This window comes from Camelus ferus, chromosome 16, assembly GCF_009834535.1.
Source record: "Camelus ferus isolate YT-003-E chromosome 16, BCGSAC_Cfer_1.0, whole genome shotgun sequence".
In the NCBI taxonomy this organism is placed as follows: Eukaryota; Metazoa; Chordata; class Mammalia; order Artiodactyla; family Camelidae; genus Camelus; species Camelus ferus.
Window position 1 is genome coordinate 31,928,564 of NC_045711.1, and position 15,119 is coordinate 31,943,682.

General features: G+C 43.3%; 1 protein-coding gene across 3 annotated transcripts in view; it reads left to right on the forward strand.

Annotated features, from left to right (window-relative positions):
• PITPNC1 (phosphatidylinositol transfer protein cytoplasmic 1) overlaps nucleotides 1-15,119 on the forward strand; it is a 217,164-nt gene that overhangs the window by 97,915 nt on the left and 104,130 nt on the right. For all 3 annotated transcript variants that reach the window (XM_032457045.1, XM_032457046.1, XM_032457044.1), the window contains exon 2: nucleotides 8,988-9,136. In XM_032457045.1, the coding sequence (XP_032312936.1) occupies nucleotides 9,009-9,136 (128 nt within the window). In that variant the 5' untranslated portion in view covers nucleotides 8,988-9,008. The remainder of the gene's footprint in view (nucleotides 1-8,987; nucleotides 9,137-15,119) is intronic.

A 15,119-nucleotide genomic window follows, 5' to 3' on the forward strand; every position in this document is an offset into this window, starting at 1 on the left:
ACCTGAATGGACAGGACTCTCGAAGATCAAAAATGTCCCCAAAACCAGTGTCTAGAGAAATCCCATGTTCTGCCCCAGGGGCCGACTACCCTTGTGGTTTTGAGCTGAGCATTGGCAGGTCCTGTCCTTGCCCTCTTTGTGGTTCTCCATGGTGCTCACCGATGGCTAATGTGTTCAGCTTCTCATTTATCCCTACAAGGAGGTGACACCTCTTGTTTAGCTGATGCTTATAAAGCAGCTTATACACTGCAGGTTATCATTTTGGCTTTTCAAGTTGTGCATCAGATGAGTTCTCAGAGCTAGAATACCACCCCCAAGGATGAGTCAGTGTTGGAAGAAGTAGATTAAATATGGCTTCTTATTTTTCATACGCCATACCCTCCTGTGCTCAGTCAAGTAGGTTATGCTCCTAGACAGCCGAATGGACTAGAAACAATTTGCATGGTTTTGCACAGCCACAGGTGTAGAGTTCAGCTCGTACCAGCACGAAGCATATCCTGAGCCCCTCCCTTGGCACTGAGTTGCTCTGTTTCTATTCAGTTCAGCCCAAAACTTAGGACGGGTTAAGCACCAGTGTACAATGCTGTTTATATTAGTTTGTCACAAAAGGGGGATTTTTGAATTAAATATCGATAACCCAGCTCCTTCTTAAATCTTTTTATCAGCTTTTTCATTCCTGCACCCTGGCTTAATGACACAGGTATTATGTAAACAAGGGACCTCAGAGGGCTGCTTATAAAGATCCAGGAGAAAAGATAAATATGTGGTGATGCACTGATATCCTGAAATATGAGCTGCAGGTTTGTATTTTCTTTGTGAGATCGGATATTGGTTTTCGTGCTTTATTGACCTGCCAGGGAGAGATCTGACGAAACACCGAAGCCGAAACAGCGAAGAACTTTACACCTTTTTTTTTTTTTTTTAAATCTCCCTGTCTGCATGGAGAAATCTCAGTGCTGAATCACAGAGCCAGACAGACTGAAGGGTTAGCCAGTAACACCTTTGCAGGACACAAATCAGGTCCAGCCCTTGGAGGTAAAAATACACACTATACCTTCCCAAAAGAAAAAAGAATTGGAACTGGGCTTGCTGTAGAGTGGCTCTCAGATGAAACCCCAGGCTGAGGAGCAAACGGAGGGGCTGAGCTGTGAACTGTGGCAATCCTGTTCGATAAGAAGCTGGTGTTCTCGGTGACCTGCGTTCAGGTTGGCGGGATCAGAATGCGTTCATATTCAGTTAATCACTCTTTCTCTTCTGTCAGGATCTTTGTAACATTGTCACAGTGAGCACTGCGTTGCTTGGGAACATTAGCAACAGGAATCCTCCAGAATGCTAATGTCGAAGACATTTAGGTTTAGGGCACAGCGAGCCAGCCTTCTCCCCTGGCCTGGCAGGAATCGGGTGCCTCGTGCAACGTTGCCTCTGGGGAAGTCATTTTCTGCTTCTGTCCCCTCGGCCCAACACCATCAAATAAGCTTTTCAAATAAGCTTCCCAACCAAAGATCTGTCACATATAAAAGTCTCTGTCCTAAAAACAAACGAACAAAAAAACTTTTTCATAATCATAAAAGTAGAATCACTCTTAGATAGCCGCCTTGAGGTGGGAAGCAGGGGAGCCACACTCACGGAGAAATGACATGATCCCAGGTTTTTTTAAAAACTGTGATAAAATATATTTCACAGAAGGTCTGCCATTTCAACCATTTTTTTAAGTGTACAGTTCAGTGGCACTGAGTGCATTCACACTGTTGTGCAACCATTACCACCATCCATCCCCAGAACTTTTTCATCACCCCAAACTGAAACTCTGTCCCTATGAAACGTTACCTCCCCATCCCCACCCCCAGCAACCACCAGTCTCTTTCTGTCTATGTGAATTTGGCTCCTCTCTGGACATCATAAAAGTGGAAGTTCCCAAGCTTTTTATAATATTTTGGGAAGTGTTTGATCTGACTACCATCTAATAAAATTTTTACAGAAGGAAATGATAGTCTTGGGCAGACGGCTGAGCCTTCCCTGACTTTTGCATTGTACGGGTGTATGGCAGATGCCTTGTTCTCTTGGCTTTTATAGAACTGTAGCAAAACAGAAACGAATGAAACAGATCTTCAAGTCCCAGTGAGATGTGTTGCCAAACAGAAGGAGCAATAGCCACAGTGGTTTGTGTGTGGTTTTACATTTTACGAAGCATACTAATTTGCAAGTTTTTTCACACTTGATTCTCACCATGTCCTGTGGGGTATTTTATTAGTCCCCTTTTAATGATAAGAAACTGTGACTCAGATAAGCAAATTGTCTTGGGCTACAAAACTCATCAAAGGCAGAATCAGGACTTCGGCTGCAGGTTTTCAATTTTAAAAACTCAGTGCTTTCCACCGTAGCACACTGTGAACAATTATCACCTCCTTGGAGGTCCAGGTAATGCCAGTCCTCAGAAAGGGAGAGCTTCTCCAGAGGTACCCCTAATAACCTGTGCTCTACCTCGCTAGCTTGGAAACACATGGAAACCCTTGGCCTGACCAGCCAGCCTCCAAAGTCTTGTTGTTGATGGCCTGACTCTCCCTCCCCACGGGTCTAGTTGAGTGCTTAGACCAGCACAGTCCAACAGAAATACCTGAGCCACAAATGGAATTCCACATTTTCTAGTACCCGCATTTAGAAAAGAAGTAAAAAGAAACGGGTGAAGTTAATTTTTAAGACTGTATTTTAGTTAACCCCGTATCTCCAAAATACTATCATTTCAAAATGCAGTCAATATAAAAATTATTAATAAGCTATTTTACTTTTGTTGTTTTTGCTACTAGATCTTCAAAATCCAGTGTGCATTTTACACCTAACAAGCAATCAAGCCAGATGCTAACATTTCATCTGAGGTACCAGATGTGAATTTAGATTTCATAAAAATTTCCGGTTTAAACGGTAGATTTCATGTACCCAAGGTGTTTCAGGCATATGTAAAGGTTTTTTCATAGCTGAATTGAGGATCAGTTTTAAAATTTAAGTTCATTAAAGTGAAAGGAAATTTAAAAGTCAGTCCCTCTGTTGCACAGGCCACATTTCAGATGCTCCTTTGCGCATTTGGCGAGTGGCCACCATACCAGACAGCACTGGTCTAGGTGAACAGCTAAGCCTGGCCCAGACTGGGCTCAGTAGTGATGGATTAGACAGGGTTCAGTTCAGCAACCTTCTTCTGTAAAAGGCTAGATGGTAAATATTTTCAGCTTTGCAAATCACACAGTATCTGTCGAAACTACCCAACTCTGCTGTTGTATCATAAGAGCAACCACAGAATGAATGAGCATGTCTGTGTTCCAGTAAAACTTTATTTAAAAAGGCAGAAACCAGGCCACATAGTTTGCTGACTGCTGGACCAGAGCATTTGTCGCGGTGCCTCAGTTATGCTGTGAGATTTAAAAAACCGTTGGCTTTAGTCTCTAGTTTTCTGAGATGAGGATGTTAAAATCTGGCCTCATTGTATCCCCTTCCCTGCGTGTAATTACAATTTTGGCACCATTTGGCATGAAGACTGCTGTGCATCTGAGTCTTGGGTGATGTTTTATCTTTCAGACTCTCTCTTCAGGGGGCTCCTTGTGTGTCACGAAGCAATTGCTTCATTGTGCTTTGAGGTCCACGTATTAAGAGTGGAGAAGGCTGGAAGAAAGAGCGAAAAATAATGATGTGAATAACATGGGACACTCCCAAGAATGCCAGCTTGTATCACCCTCTGCTATTCCCTCTCCCCACAGAGCCAGAGTGAGATAGGCAGGAATCACACATTTCACAGATGGAAACATACATGAGATCACGTTAAATCAGTGGGATGGGTATTTCTCCATGGTCATTAGGTTGAATGACATCCATCTATTTTGATGGTAAAGGAAAGTAGATGTAAATTCTGATTCCTGACTTGAGGTCTCGAGTCATGTCAGATAATAACTCCATCCAGACTGGGTAATGTTTATTGCAAAACAGTGGTTCCCACCTTTCACACCATGATGTTTGGAAACTACTGGAGGACAAGAAAGGGGACAGGGAGGGAGGACACAGGGATTGATAGGAAGGAAGATGACCCCTCCTTGGTTCTTTAGGGTGGGGGAGTATGGGAACCTGGCCTCGCAGCTATCTCTGAAGCTCAGCCGCTGGGGAGAGGGGTAGTCAAGTGAAAATCAGTCATAGCTTGGGTCCAGTACTTCTTCCCCAGCAAGGATGATGTTTAGGTGTTGTTGGTGGTCAGTTAATCCCTTACCACACTCAGGAGTTTTGTCTTGGGGTCACCTTTTCTAAAATCAAGGCTTGGTTTGAGGTTGAACCGTGTTAAGTGCCTTGGTCATGCCTGGTCACAGAGTTTGCAAAAGTACAAAGTGATGAAAACGCTTGACTTCTCCAGGCACGTTACACAACTCTGCCCTCCCTCAAGTTCTGCAGCTCTGTCAAACGTGCAGCGCTGCGTGCAAGTGGGGAAGATCTGAATTCCCATGATGTTTGACTATGGAGATAATTATTTGGGGTAGCTGTTCTAATGATGGCTCACACGGAGGCTCAGCCCTGCCGCGCAGAGCTGTCTCTAATCGTGATTGTCTGTAATGATGATTACCCAAACTCTGGAATTACAACAATAGATTTGACAAAGTTAGAGCATAATTGCTCCACCATTCCATATGTGAGCACAGTTTCAACAACTTTGATCTCTCAAATGATATCAGACTTCTGTTATTCATCTTCTGAAATAGCCAAGTTCAAAGGCAGTGGCTGTGAGCCATCCCTCTTTTTCCATCATAGTGAGATCTAGATCTGTTAAAGCAATGCACCTGTTAGAGAAGTGAGGGCCGAAGTTGAGTGGAGAAGAAAGAGCCCAGACCCGTGGTGTTCCAATCCCAGCTCTGCCACCTCGAAGCCACATGGCAGGAGAAGCCGCCCGCCTCTCTGAGACTCAGCTTCCTGATCTGTAAATGCCTGCCTGGCTGAATGATTGTGAGTATTAGACATGACTAGGAAGCATCTAATTGGTGCCTCACACGAATAGACAATTCATTAATGAAGCTGTACTCTATCAATCACCACCACCACCGTCATGAATTCTGTTATCAATTCTCTGGCTTCAAAGTCTTCAGAATCCTTTGGAGTCTGTGGATTTTGCAGCTTTCATTTGACATACAAGTTTGTTGGGAGTTGGGAATCTGTGATGTGGAATTTTCACTAAATTAGGGATGGAGCTTTGCAAGAAATGAGTATTAAAAAGGAAAGAAGAAACAGCCTCCTAGAGATGGAACATTTTGGTCTGGGCACCTTTGGAACTGAGCAAGTACTAATGAATGCCTTCAGCACTCTGCCCCCGTGGTTCTCAGCTTTTATTGTGTGTTCGAGTAAGACCCCCAACTTCCCTCTCCCCCAGAGTCTGAATGTCAAAGGGCTGGGGTGGCCTAGGAGTCAGCATTTTAAGGAGTATCTCTCTAGTGACTTTGAGACAGGAATTAAGGACTGTCTGTCCTGCCCTGTCCCCCCTGAGAAAGTTCTGGATGCATGTGTTTGAGTCAGTTTGTGGTTTGAGACCTCTGCTTCTGGATGGCCCAGTTCAGATGGCCACAACCAGCAGAGCAGGCCTGATCTGCTTGGGAGACAAAAGTGACAGCTGCACAGCCCTTGACCATTGCAGTGTCTGGGAGCTTGAGTGTCCTGACACCCCAGCAATGTCACCCACGTTATTGCATCCAGCGCCTGTCGGTCGCCCACAGGCTGACGCTATCTTAGTGAGCTAAGGCTGGTGTCTGCCCTGTGATGGTTCATTCAGGAGCCGCTCGAATGATCAATGAGGCCGGGCAGCCAGGCCCTCCTCTGGCTGCTGGTGAATCAGCCGCCGGCCGCCTCGGCCCTTTCCCCTCCACAGGAAGCACTTGAGCTGGGTACAGCCAGGCTGACTCGCATCTGGCTAATGGCTTTTCTGTGTCATGCTTCGTCCTGGGTCCCATACATTTTCCTGCATGAGAGGGTTGGAGCTCCTGAAGATCGTCTAGGGATAGACTTCTGCCAACCCCACCCCCCCCCAAATAAAACCCTTGGCGGGATTTAATGTTTTAGGTGTATCTGCTTCAGAAGTGGGGTCAACATTTTTTTTTTTAATTGAGGTTGTTGACTGAAGAAAAGCACACAACTTAAAACTTGCCAGTTAAGTTGTATTTGGGGAGCTTACTGAGGGCTAGAGCTGCAAGGAGCTGCTCAGAAAAGGTAAAGGAGGAGCCAGGATATACAGGAGTTTTTGCTGGGGGACAAAAAAAAAAAAGCATGTAGCTGAACATCAAAAGATTACTGCTAATCACAGAAACAGACATCTCAAGTTAATGATTTTAGTGCTTTTTTATGTATGGGAAGATTCAAGAGTCTGGGCTTGGTGAAATTATGCCTTAGATATGCATCTTAATTATCTAGGGTCAGTATCCAGAGCACAGAATATTTCCTGTTTTTCTCTATTGCGAATTCCCTTCAGGGTGCGCCTTCTGAGTTGGGGGCTGGGGTTTGGTTCCAGGGGCTGATGGCTTGATGGCAGAGAATATTCGTTGTCTACGGGAATGGTAGGCCACATTCCCTATCCACAAGGTGGAAATCACAGAACACAAAATTAACCATTTAAAAGTCAGTTCAGTGGCAGCTAGTGCATTCATAGCATTGTGAGACCACCACATGTATCCGGACCCAGAACCCTTCATCACCCCAAAAGGAAGCTCCGTGTGCATTATATTAGTTTGCTGGGGCTGCCGTAGCAAAGCACCACAGAATGGGTGGCTTAACCAACCAGAATTTTAAGGTCTCACAGTTGTGGGTGGTGGAAGTCAAAGATAAGTTTCAGCAGGGCTGGTTCCATCTGAAGGCTGGGAGGAAAGGATCTGTTCCAGATCAATCCTTGGCTTGTAGACAGCCATCTTCCTGTATCGCTTGACCTCATCTTCCTATGATTGTCTCTAGGTCCATCCTGCCCCTTTGTATAGAGAAAACAGTCCTACTAGCTTAGCGCCCACCTTAATGACCTCATCTTAATTTGATTACCATAATTTTATCACCAAATAAGGTCACCCACTAAGGTACTGGGACTTCAACATGTGAATTTTAGGAAACACAATTGAACCCATAATACCCACTGAGCATGATCATTATCAGTACTTTCTTCCTTTTTGTGGCAGAGTAGTATTCCACTGTAAGTAAATACTTACTTTTTGGGACACCAAGTACAAAGAAACTGCCAGTGGAATGTCCACCCCCAGGGCAGCTGGGCACCCTGTTATAGGCTTGTGTGCCCAGCTGCATAAGGAGGAGTGTTGATCTTACAGGTATATCTCACAGATCTCCAATCTGTGAACTTTTTCTCACTGTCTTCTTGAAAGAGTGTTAAGTCAGTCTTGATGAGCTAGGAAGGGAAGGACTTACTAACGGGAAGCCAAGGCACACTTCTGATCCCAAAATTTGTTTAAAAAATAAATTGTACATTTGATTTTCCTCTCTCCTCTTCCTGCTCTAACCCTCAGCACTGGCACTCCCTCCAAGCGCACACACACACACATTCACGTTAAAAGCATTTTGAATGAAGACCCTTCTGGGGGGCGGGGGAGGGCATGGCACAGACAGGGAAACACTGCTCTTCGAGAAGAGCCAGCCAGCGACTGTTCCCATTGTCATGGTTACTGGGCTTGGTCCCTCCGGCTGGCCTCACACCAGAGCCTTTGCCATTCTCTTCACACTCCCCTCCCTGCACCTGCTTCAGAGTGCAAGAGGGACCTTTGGACATGTGTGTCCTCTCAGCTTCAGAACTGACTGCACTGTTGATTTGTACATTTCACCTGCCCCTTAATTTAAAATAGACGAGAGCCCTACATCCCTGCTGGCCTGGGCCCTTTGGGAGTAGCCCAGAGCCATTATTGTCTTACTGTGAACGCAGGCCCCTTCCCTCCATCCCACGGGCCTTGATGATGATGACACTGTGTGTTGTTCCACGCCAGTTCTGTGGGGAGGACCAGCGCAGGGCCTCAGCCCTGCCTCCTGACTCTGAGCAGACTTCCTTCGTGCAAAAGTCATTTTACTCCTCCCACCCTCCTCTCTCTCTCTTTTTTTTTTCCCTCCATCAAATTAGTTTTGTCACTTTGGAAGTTCACTGGGTAAAGAGATGCCTGCTGGCCCCAGGGTTTTCAGAGAGGCAGGAGGGAGAGAGGAACAGTTCAAAAATGAAGACAGGACAGACAGTGTTCGTATTACATGTTATTGCATATCATCATTTTCACGTAAGCACATGTGGCTTCTGAGACCTCAGGCTGGATTGTCCCACACTTACTGGAATTGGATAAAAAAGACTTACAGATACTGTTGATTTTCCTCCTTGTGGGCCATACTTTAGAACACAGTTTCCACTCATGGTGGAGCTGGGGAATCTGGAGTTTTTAAAAGCCTCCAGGTGATTCTAATGTCCAGCCACCTTTGAGAACCATCATTCTAGGGGACAGAGGCCTCCAGGAGAGTTGAACACTTTGAGAGAGGTGATGGGAGAGACAGGTGACATCTAATCCTCTTGTGCCCAGCAATGCAGTTAATTAGGCAGAAAAAAGGGACAGAAATAACACACCTTAGCCTTTTTGCCAAGCAAAATAGGACTTTAGCTCCATTTAACCCTGCAGAGCCAGAGTGGAAAGGGAGACTCCAGCGTTCCGACCTCCCTGCTGCTACCCATGGGTTGATTGGCTGCCAAACCTCAAAGACCGCCAGCCACCCCAGTCAGCATTCGCCAAGGTGATGCAAAATGTTCACAGGAACAGGCTGTTTCTGCACTCTACTCACAACTAGTTCTCTTCCTCCTTCTGGAGGAAAAGTAAAACATCGGCCCATGTGTCTGCTTTCTTTTCTCAGCAGAAAGTGCTGATGATATGAGTTGCACGCAGCACCATGGTGGAAGGGGGCTGTTTTCGAAGTGGGCGGTGGGGCTGACCCTTCTGTCTCTGTGTGTCTTGCAGTACAAAATCGGACAGCTGTACATGATCAGCAAGCACAGCCATGAACAGAGCGACCGAGGAGAAGGGGTGGAGGTTGTCCAGAACGAGCCCTTCGAGGACCCTCACCATGGCAACGGGCAGTTCACGGAGAAGCGCGTGTATCTCAACAGGTAAGTCCTAGCAGCTGGCGCGCCACCTCCGGGCACCCTCCCCACGTAAGACCACTCGCGAGAGAGGTCGTGACCGTCACCTGGCCCCATTGCACCCAGTCCCACTGCACCTCTAGTGAGAGAGTCCGTGACTGTCAGGGATGAAAAGGTGACTTGGAAAGTCTTTACATCCACCCTCCAAAATTGCCAGTCTGGTTGCTTCCAAAAGCAGAATCCCCTGCGTTCTGCAAAATGGTCCTCAACTGCATTTTCGTCAGGCGGAGCTTTCGTCTTACTTCTCTCAACCCTTCCAAGACATGTTAAGATGAAATCTGATCTTAAGTTGAGTAAAGGACTTTGTTGTCTCCCTTGGTTCCGTGTTGACAGTAGGGAAGAGGTGGCTTTGCCTGTAAGTTGTAGAGAAGCAAGTGCTGAAAATGGCCGCATGCCATTGGGGTCTTAACCCGGTAAGACTTCCACTTCCTGCCAAGTGACCACTCAGGCGTCCGCAAAGGGAATTGACAAAACCAGCAGTCACCTGTGACCACCGTGGTATGCAGTACGCAGGTGGTTTCTGTTTCTCAAGAGGACCCATCCTTCCCCAGGTCGAGGTTGTCATCTCTCCTTTGGAAGGGTGAGGATTCGAGGATAATAAACCAGCACTAATCAGCACTAATGCCACTTCTGCTTTGAATACATTCTTTAATCTCTTGCTATTTTCCTATCGCTGATGGTATAACTGACTGTAGGGGCCTCTCTGATCTTCTCCCCATCGTACAGCCCCCTCCAGGCCACCTCCTTCCTTTTGCTTCTTTTCTGGGTCAGAATATTACTTGAAAGTAACTGTCTGCGTATGTGAACCCGAGTATGACCACTCTGGTCTTTGCTATCATCTCCATGAATACTCTTTACCACCATCTCTGGCCTCTCCTCTTGGCCTATTTGTGGTTATCCGGGAAGCACTTCCAACATAATAGCTGGACCATGCCCCCAGTGTATGCACTGACACTTGTGAATTTTTCTCTATTCTCAGTGCTTTGACCACGGCGAGATGTATCTGAAAGGAGCCGTATTTGGATTCCTCCGTTCTTGCATGACCTTCACCCTCTGACAGGCTGAAGGGAGGGTTTGTGTTCTGTCCATACACTAGGGTGTGTGGAAGTCTTTCAGGCCAATATCCTGACACTAAACGCCTTGGGCTGATTAAACCAACACGTTTTAATCTGCCCAGGAATGCAGTCCCAGGAAATTCCTGAGTCACAATGAAATGCAAATGAGATTGATCCTGTTCATCTATTAGTAGCTGTGAATTCCCAGGATTTGGAAGCAGTTCAGCCTGCAGCCAGCTGTTGATCTGCAGGCGTAACTGAGCTCTGGATCTAGCCTGAGGATGGTTTCCTTACAGAGAGGTTTCTCAACATGCTGCTTTGGCATTTGTAGTGCGAAGGGTGTAAATCAAATATTGAGCAACCATCACCTCTGTTGAGCAAAGGGAATTGAGGGAGATGCAAGAAAATAGATTCAAAACTCCAGAAAATTTCATTTCTTGGCAGATGATTGTGTTTTCCCAAGTGACTGCCTGGGGAATGTTCCCTATGTACCAAATTGAAGAAATTAGAAAACTTTAAAACTTTTCCTGAAACAGAACAAGAAGTGTCCAGCTGTCTCTGTCATGTCTTTTTTCTCCAGCAAAATATATGATATTTATCTTAAAGGAGAATAATAAACATTAGTAAGAGGGAAATTTGTTATAAACAGAATATCTGGACCTCCAGGAATAATAACTAAAAAGATTAATATAGACCATCCCCCAACCTGGTATGACAAACACAAGATGAAATATAACAATATAAAGCTGAGTTCAAAACAAAGAAAGGGAAATCCTCAGGTACTAGAGATAAAGAGGAGGCTCTAACCGGAGTAGGAAGCAGATGAGCTAATAACACTGAGGAAGCTGGGAGGTGTCAGAACTGAGTGTGAGCCCTGACATCTAGGGGTGGGGGGTGTCATGCCCATAAGGGGACAGGAAATGTGGCATTGGCACATGTAAATGAGGAGATGGGACTGAGAATCGAGCAAAAAAAAAAAGTCATTTTTGACAGTCAAGGACTAAATTACTGCTCAGAGACGCACATTGAAAGAACTACTAAAGAGTGTACTTAAAGTAGAAGGAAACTGAAGCCAAGGAGAAAGAGGGGTCCCATCTAGAAGTAATAATAAACAAAGAAGTTGGTAAACATCTGGGCAAATTCAAATGAGCATAGAATGTTTCCAAAATATGAATAATGAGTATTCAGAGTTATGTTCATGGAATTTAAATAACAGATGACAATAACAGAAGATAAGAGGGTAGTAAGTATAGTAAAAAAAAAAAAAAAGTGCTCTAAGTTACTCATATTATTTGGAAAAAGGAAAGAGATGTTTATTCATTTAAAAGAAATTTGTTTTGGTGGGGAGGTAATTAGGTTTATTTATTCTTTTTTTTTTTCAGTGGAGGTACTAGGAATTGAGCCCAGGACCTCATGCATGCTAGTCATGCACTCTATCACTAAGCTATACCCTGCCCCCTCATTTTAAAAAATTTTAAGGAAAATGTACATATTCAAAATGTAAAGATAACCTCTAAAGGAAGAGGAAAACAATATGTAACTTCCAAGAGAAAACTTGACCAATCCAATAGAAGGCAGAGGAAGAACAAAGGGAAGTCTCCAAAAAGCATAGTAAATAGAAAGCATTCATTTGTTTGTCAGATAAATCAAAATGTATCAGTGGTCACAATAAAGGTATGTGTATTAAATCCTAAACCTGAACCTCGCTCAACAAATGTATCAGAACACTGACAAAATCACAAGTGACCTGAAGTTATAATGGGAGATTTTAACCCATTTACTAAACTAGCAGGTCAAAGTAGACAAATAATTTAGCAAACATAGGGAAAATGTAAAATGACAGAATACCAAGCTTGATCAGTGGGCGTTAATAGACCTAGGAACCAACATGCCTTTCAAACATACACGAAAGTATATAAAAACTGACTACAAAGGAGGCCAGAAATCAATCTCAACAAATACTAATAGCATATGGATCCTGTTGGCTGATTACAAAGCAGGACAATAAGAAATTGATAAGAACAACAAACTCCCTCATCATTTAAAAATGTAAAAATTTCTAAATACGTCTAAGTGTTCATGGGTTGAAAATGTCAGATACGTTCCCAGCCACCTTTGTAGCTAGGGATGGCATGTGAGCCAGTTCCAGCCAATGAGACGTGAGATTTTCCTCTCTGAGAAAATGGAAAGATGTTCAAGAGAGGCATGATCTGCTTCTAAGAAGGGGGAGGAAATGCATGACAACTGCTGGGAAAGCAACTAATAGTGCCTACCACATGAATCTTGACAACAAAACTGAACAATAACTGCGCAAAAAGGAAACTTACAGACCAATCTCAGTTAAGGCCTTAGGGATGAAAATCATATATGAAACTTTAGCAAATCAAATACCTGAGTATAATAACCAACAACAACAACAGCAGCAGCAATAATAATTCATGACTGATCAGATTTACCCCTGACTGTTAACATCAATAGGAGAGTTTGACAAGATTGCTGGGTATAAAATTCATAACACAAAAATCAGTAGCACTATTACACAGCAGGAACAGCAAGTGGAAAAAATCATTTTTAAAATTTCAATTTATAAGAGAAAAAGAAACTTAAAGCTGCCCAGTAAAAAATATACAAGATACACAAAATCTTTTTGGAGAGAAATATATTTCAATGGAGGATGTTTTAAAAATCCTAGACAAATGGGAATATTCATGGATGGGGAATTTTTACATAAAAGTAAACTACTTGGTAGTCACAAACTAGAGTTGACCCACCTCAGGTAAACCCATGTCCTGCATACGCAGGGCATGGAACTACCACGTTGGTGAGGCTGCTTTGTAATTTGTTACATGAGTGTTCAAATTGTCCTGGTATTGGGGGGAACCTCTTAATGTTTCTTGTATTCTGATCAAAGTAGGGTTCTAGGCCAACTGATTCCAGCATTTGTAAGTCCATCTGTCCATCTTATGAGTGGTGTCAGGGAGGAAGAGCTTTTCCTCAACCCCATGTAGTATTGGTAATTGGGGGCCTGCGCATTAAACTGAAACTGACAGATTAACGGGAGAAAAGACAAGTTTTTATTCATGTATATAGGCGAGAGCATCCAGAAAATTGTGACTCAAATGGATGTGATTTTAATTTTAATAGGGGAGGGAGAGAAAAGGCACTTATGGGAAAACAAATGTCTTTTATGAAAAATAAGTGAGGCCTTAGGAGAATGGATGGGAGATAAGATAATTTTATGACAATGTCTGTTTAGGTGATTTTTTATCCTGGTGCTTACTTCTTATCTCTGGTGATAGGAGTCAATTTTCTCTGATTGTGGAACTCCTGGAAAGGAGATTTATGACAATTAAGTTATTTTGGGAGGTTCTGTTTTTGTGCAGATAAGAGGAGTTCAGAAAAAGTGTCTTCCTGTGATTGTTGATTCTCAAGTCTTCAGCTCAAACTATAAACAAAACAAAAAAACAACCTACAGAATGGGAGAAAATATTTGGCAAATGATACAACTGACAAGGGCTTAATTTCCAGAATACACAAACAACTCATACAACTCAATAACAAAAAAACAAACAACCCAATCCAAAAATGGGCAGAAGACCTAAAGAAGCAATTCTCCAATGAAGGCATACAAATGACCAATATAGGCACATGAAAAAATGTTCAAATGCTAATTATCAGAGAAATACAAAACAAAACTACAAGGAGGTATCACCTCACACCAGTCAGAATGGCCATCATTCAAAAGTCCACAAACGATAAAGACTGGAGAGGCTGTGGAGTAAAGGGGACCCTCCTATGCTGTTGGTGGGAATGTAGTTTGGTGCAGCCATTATGGAAAACAGTGTGGCGATTCCTTAAAAAACTAAAAATATACTTACCATATGATCCAACAATCCCACTCCTGGGCATATATCTGGAGGAAGCTAATTCAAAAAGATACACACACCCCAGTGTTCATAGCAGCGCTATTTATAATGGAAACAACCTGAATGTCCATCAGCAGATGACTGGATAAAGAAGCTGTGGTGTGTGTGTGTGTGTGTGTGTGTGTGTGTGTGTGTGTGTGTGTGTGTGTAAATACTACTCAGCCATAAAAAAGAATAAAATAATGCCATTTGCAACAACATGGTTGGAGATTGTCTTACTAAGTGAAGCCAGAAAGAGAAAGCAAAATACCATAAGATGTCACTTACACATGGAATCTAAAAAAAAATGACACAAATGAACTTACTTACAAAATAGAGACAGACTCAGACATAGAAAACAAACTTATAGTTACCAGGGAGGTCAAGAAGGGGTAGAGGATAAACTGAGAGTTCAGGATTTGCAGATACTAACTACTATATATAAAATAGATAAACGACAAGTTTCTACTGTATAGCACAGGGAACTATATTCAGTATCTTCTAATAACCTATAATGAAAAAGATTATGAAAAGGAATATATATATACATGTATAACTGAAACATTATCCTGTACACCGGAAACTAACACAACATTGTAAACTGATTATACTTCAATAAAAAAAATTTTTTTTTAAGTCTTCAGCTCAAAATATCCTTACTGCACTGTGGTGGACCTCTTCCCTGATGACAGGGGAGTGGGTCCTATGAGTTGGACTGGCAGTAGCTAAGATATTCCAGTGCCCACTTAATAACTTACATGGAGATATATCAGTGTCCTATGGATCGAATTCCCGAGCTGGCAAAATAAGTGGATTCTCTTCCTTACATCAATCTGTGTGGGAAGACAAATCATACTCAGAAACAGCTTTATTGATTTATTACCCAAAGCAACTATTAGAAGCACTGGAAATACTCAGTGCCTGTGTCATCAAGGCCTCCACTCTGAGTCTGTTTTGAGCAGAAAGGGCATTTCTTGGAAGGATGTTAGC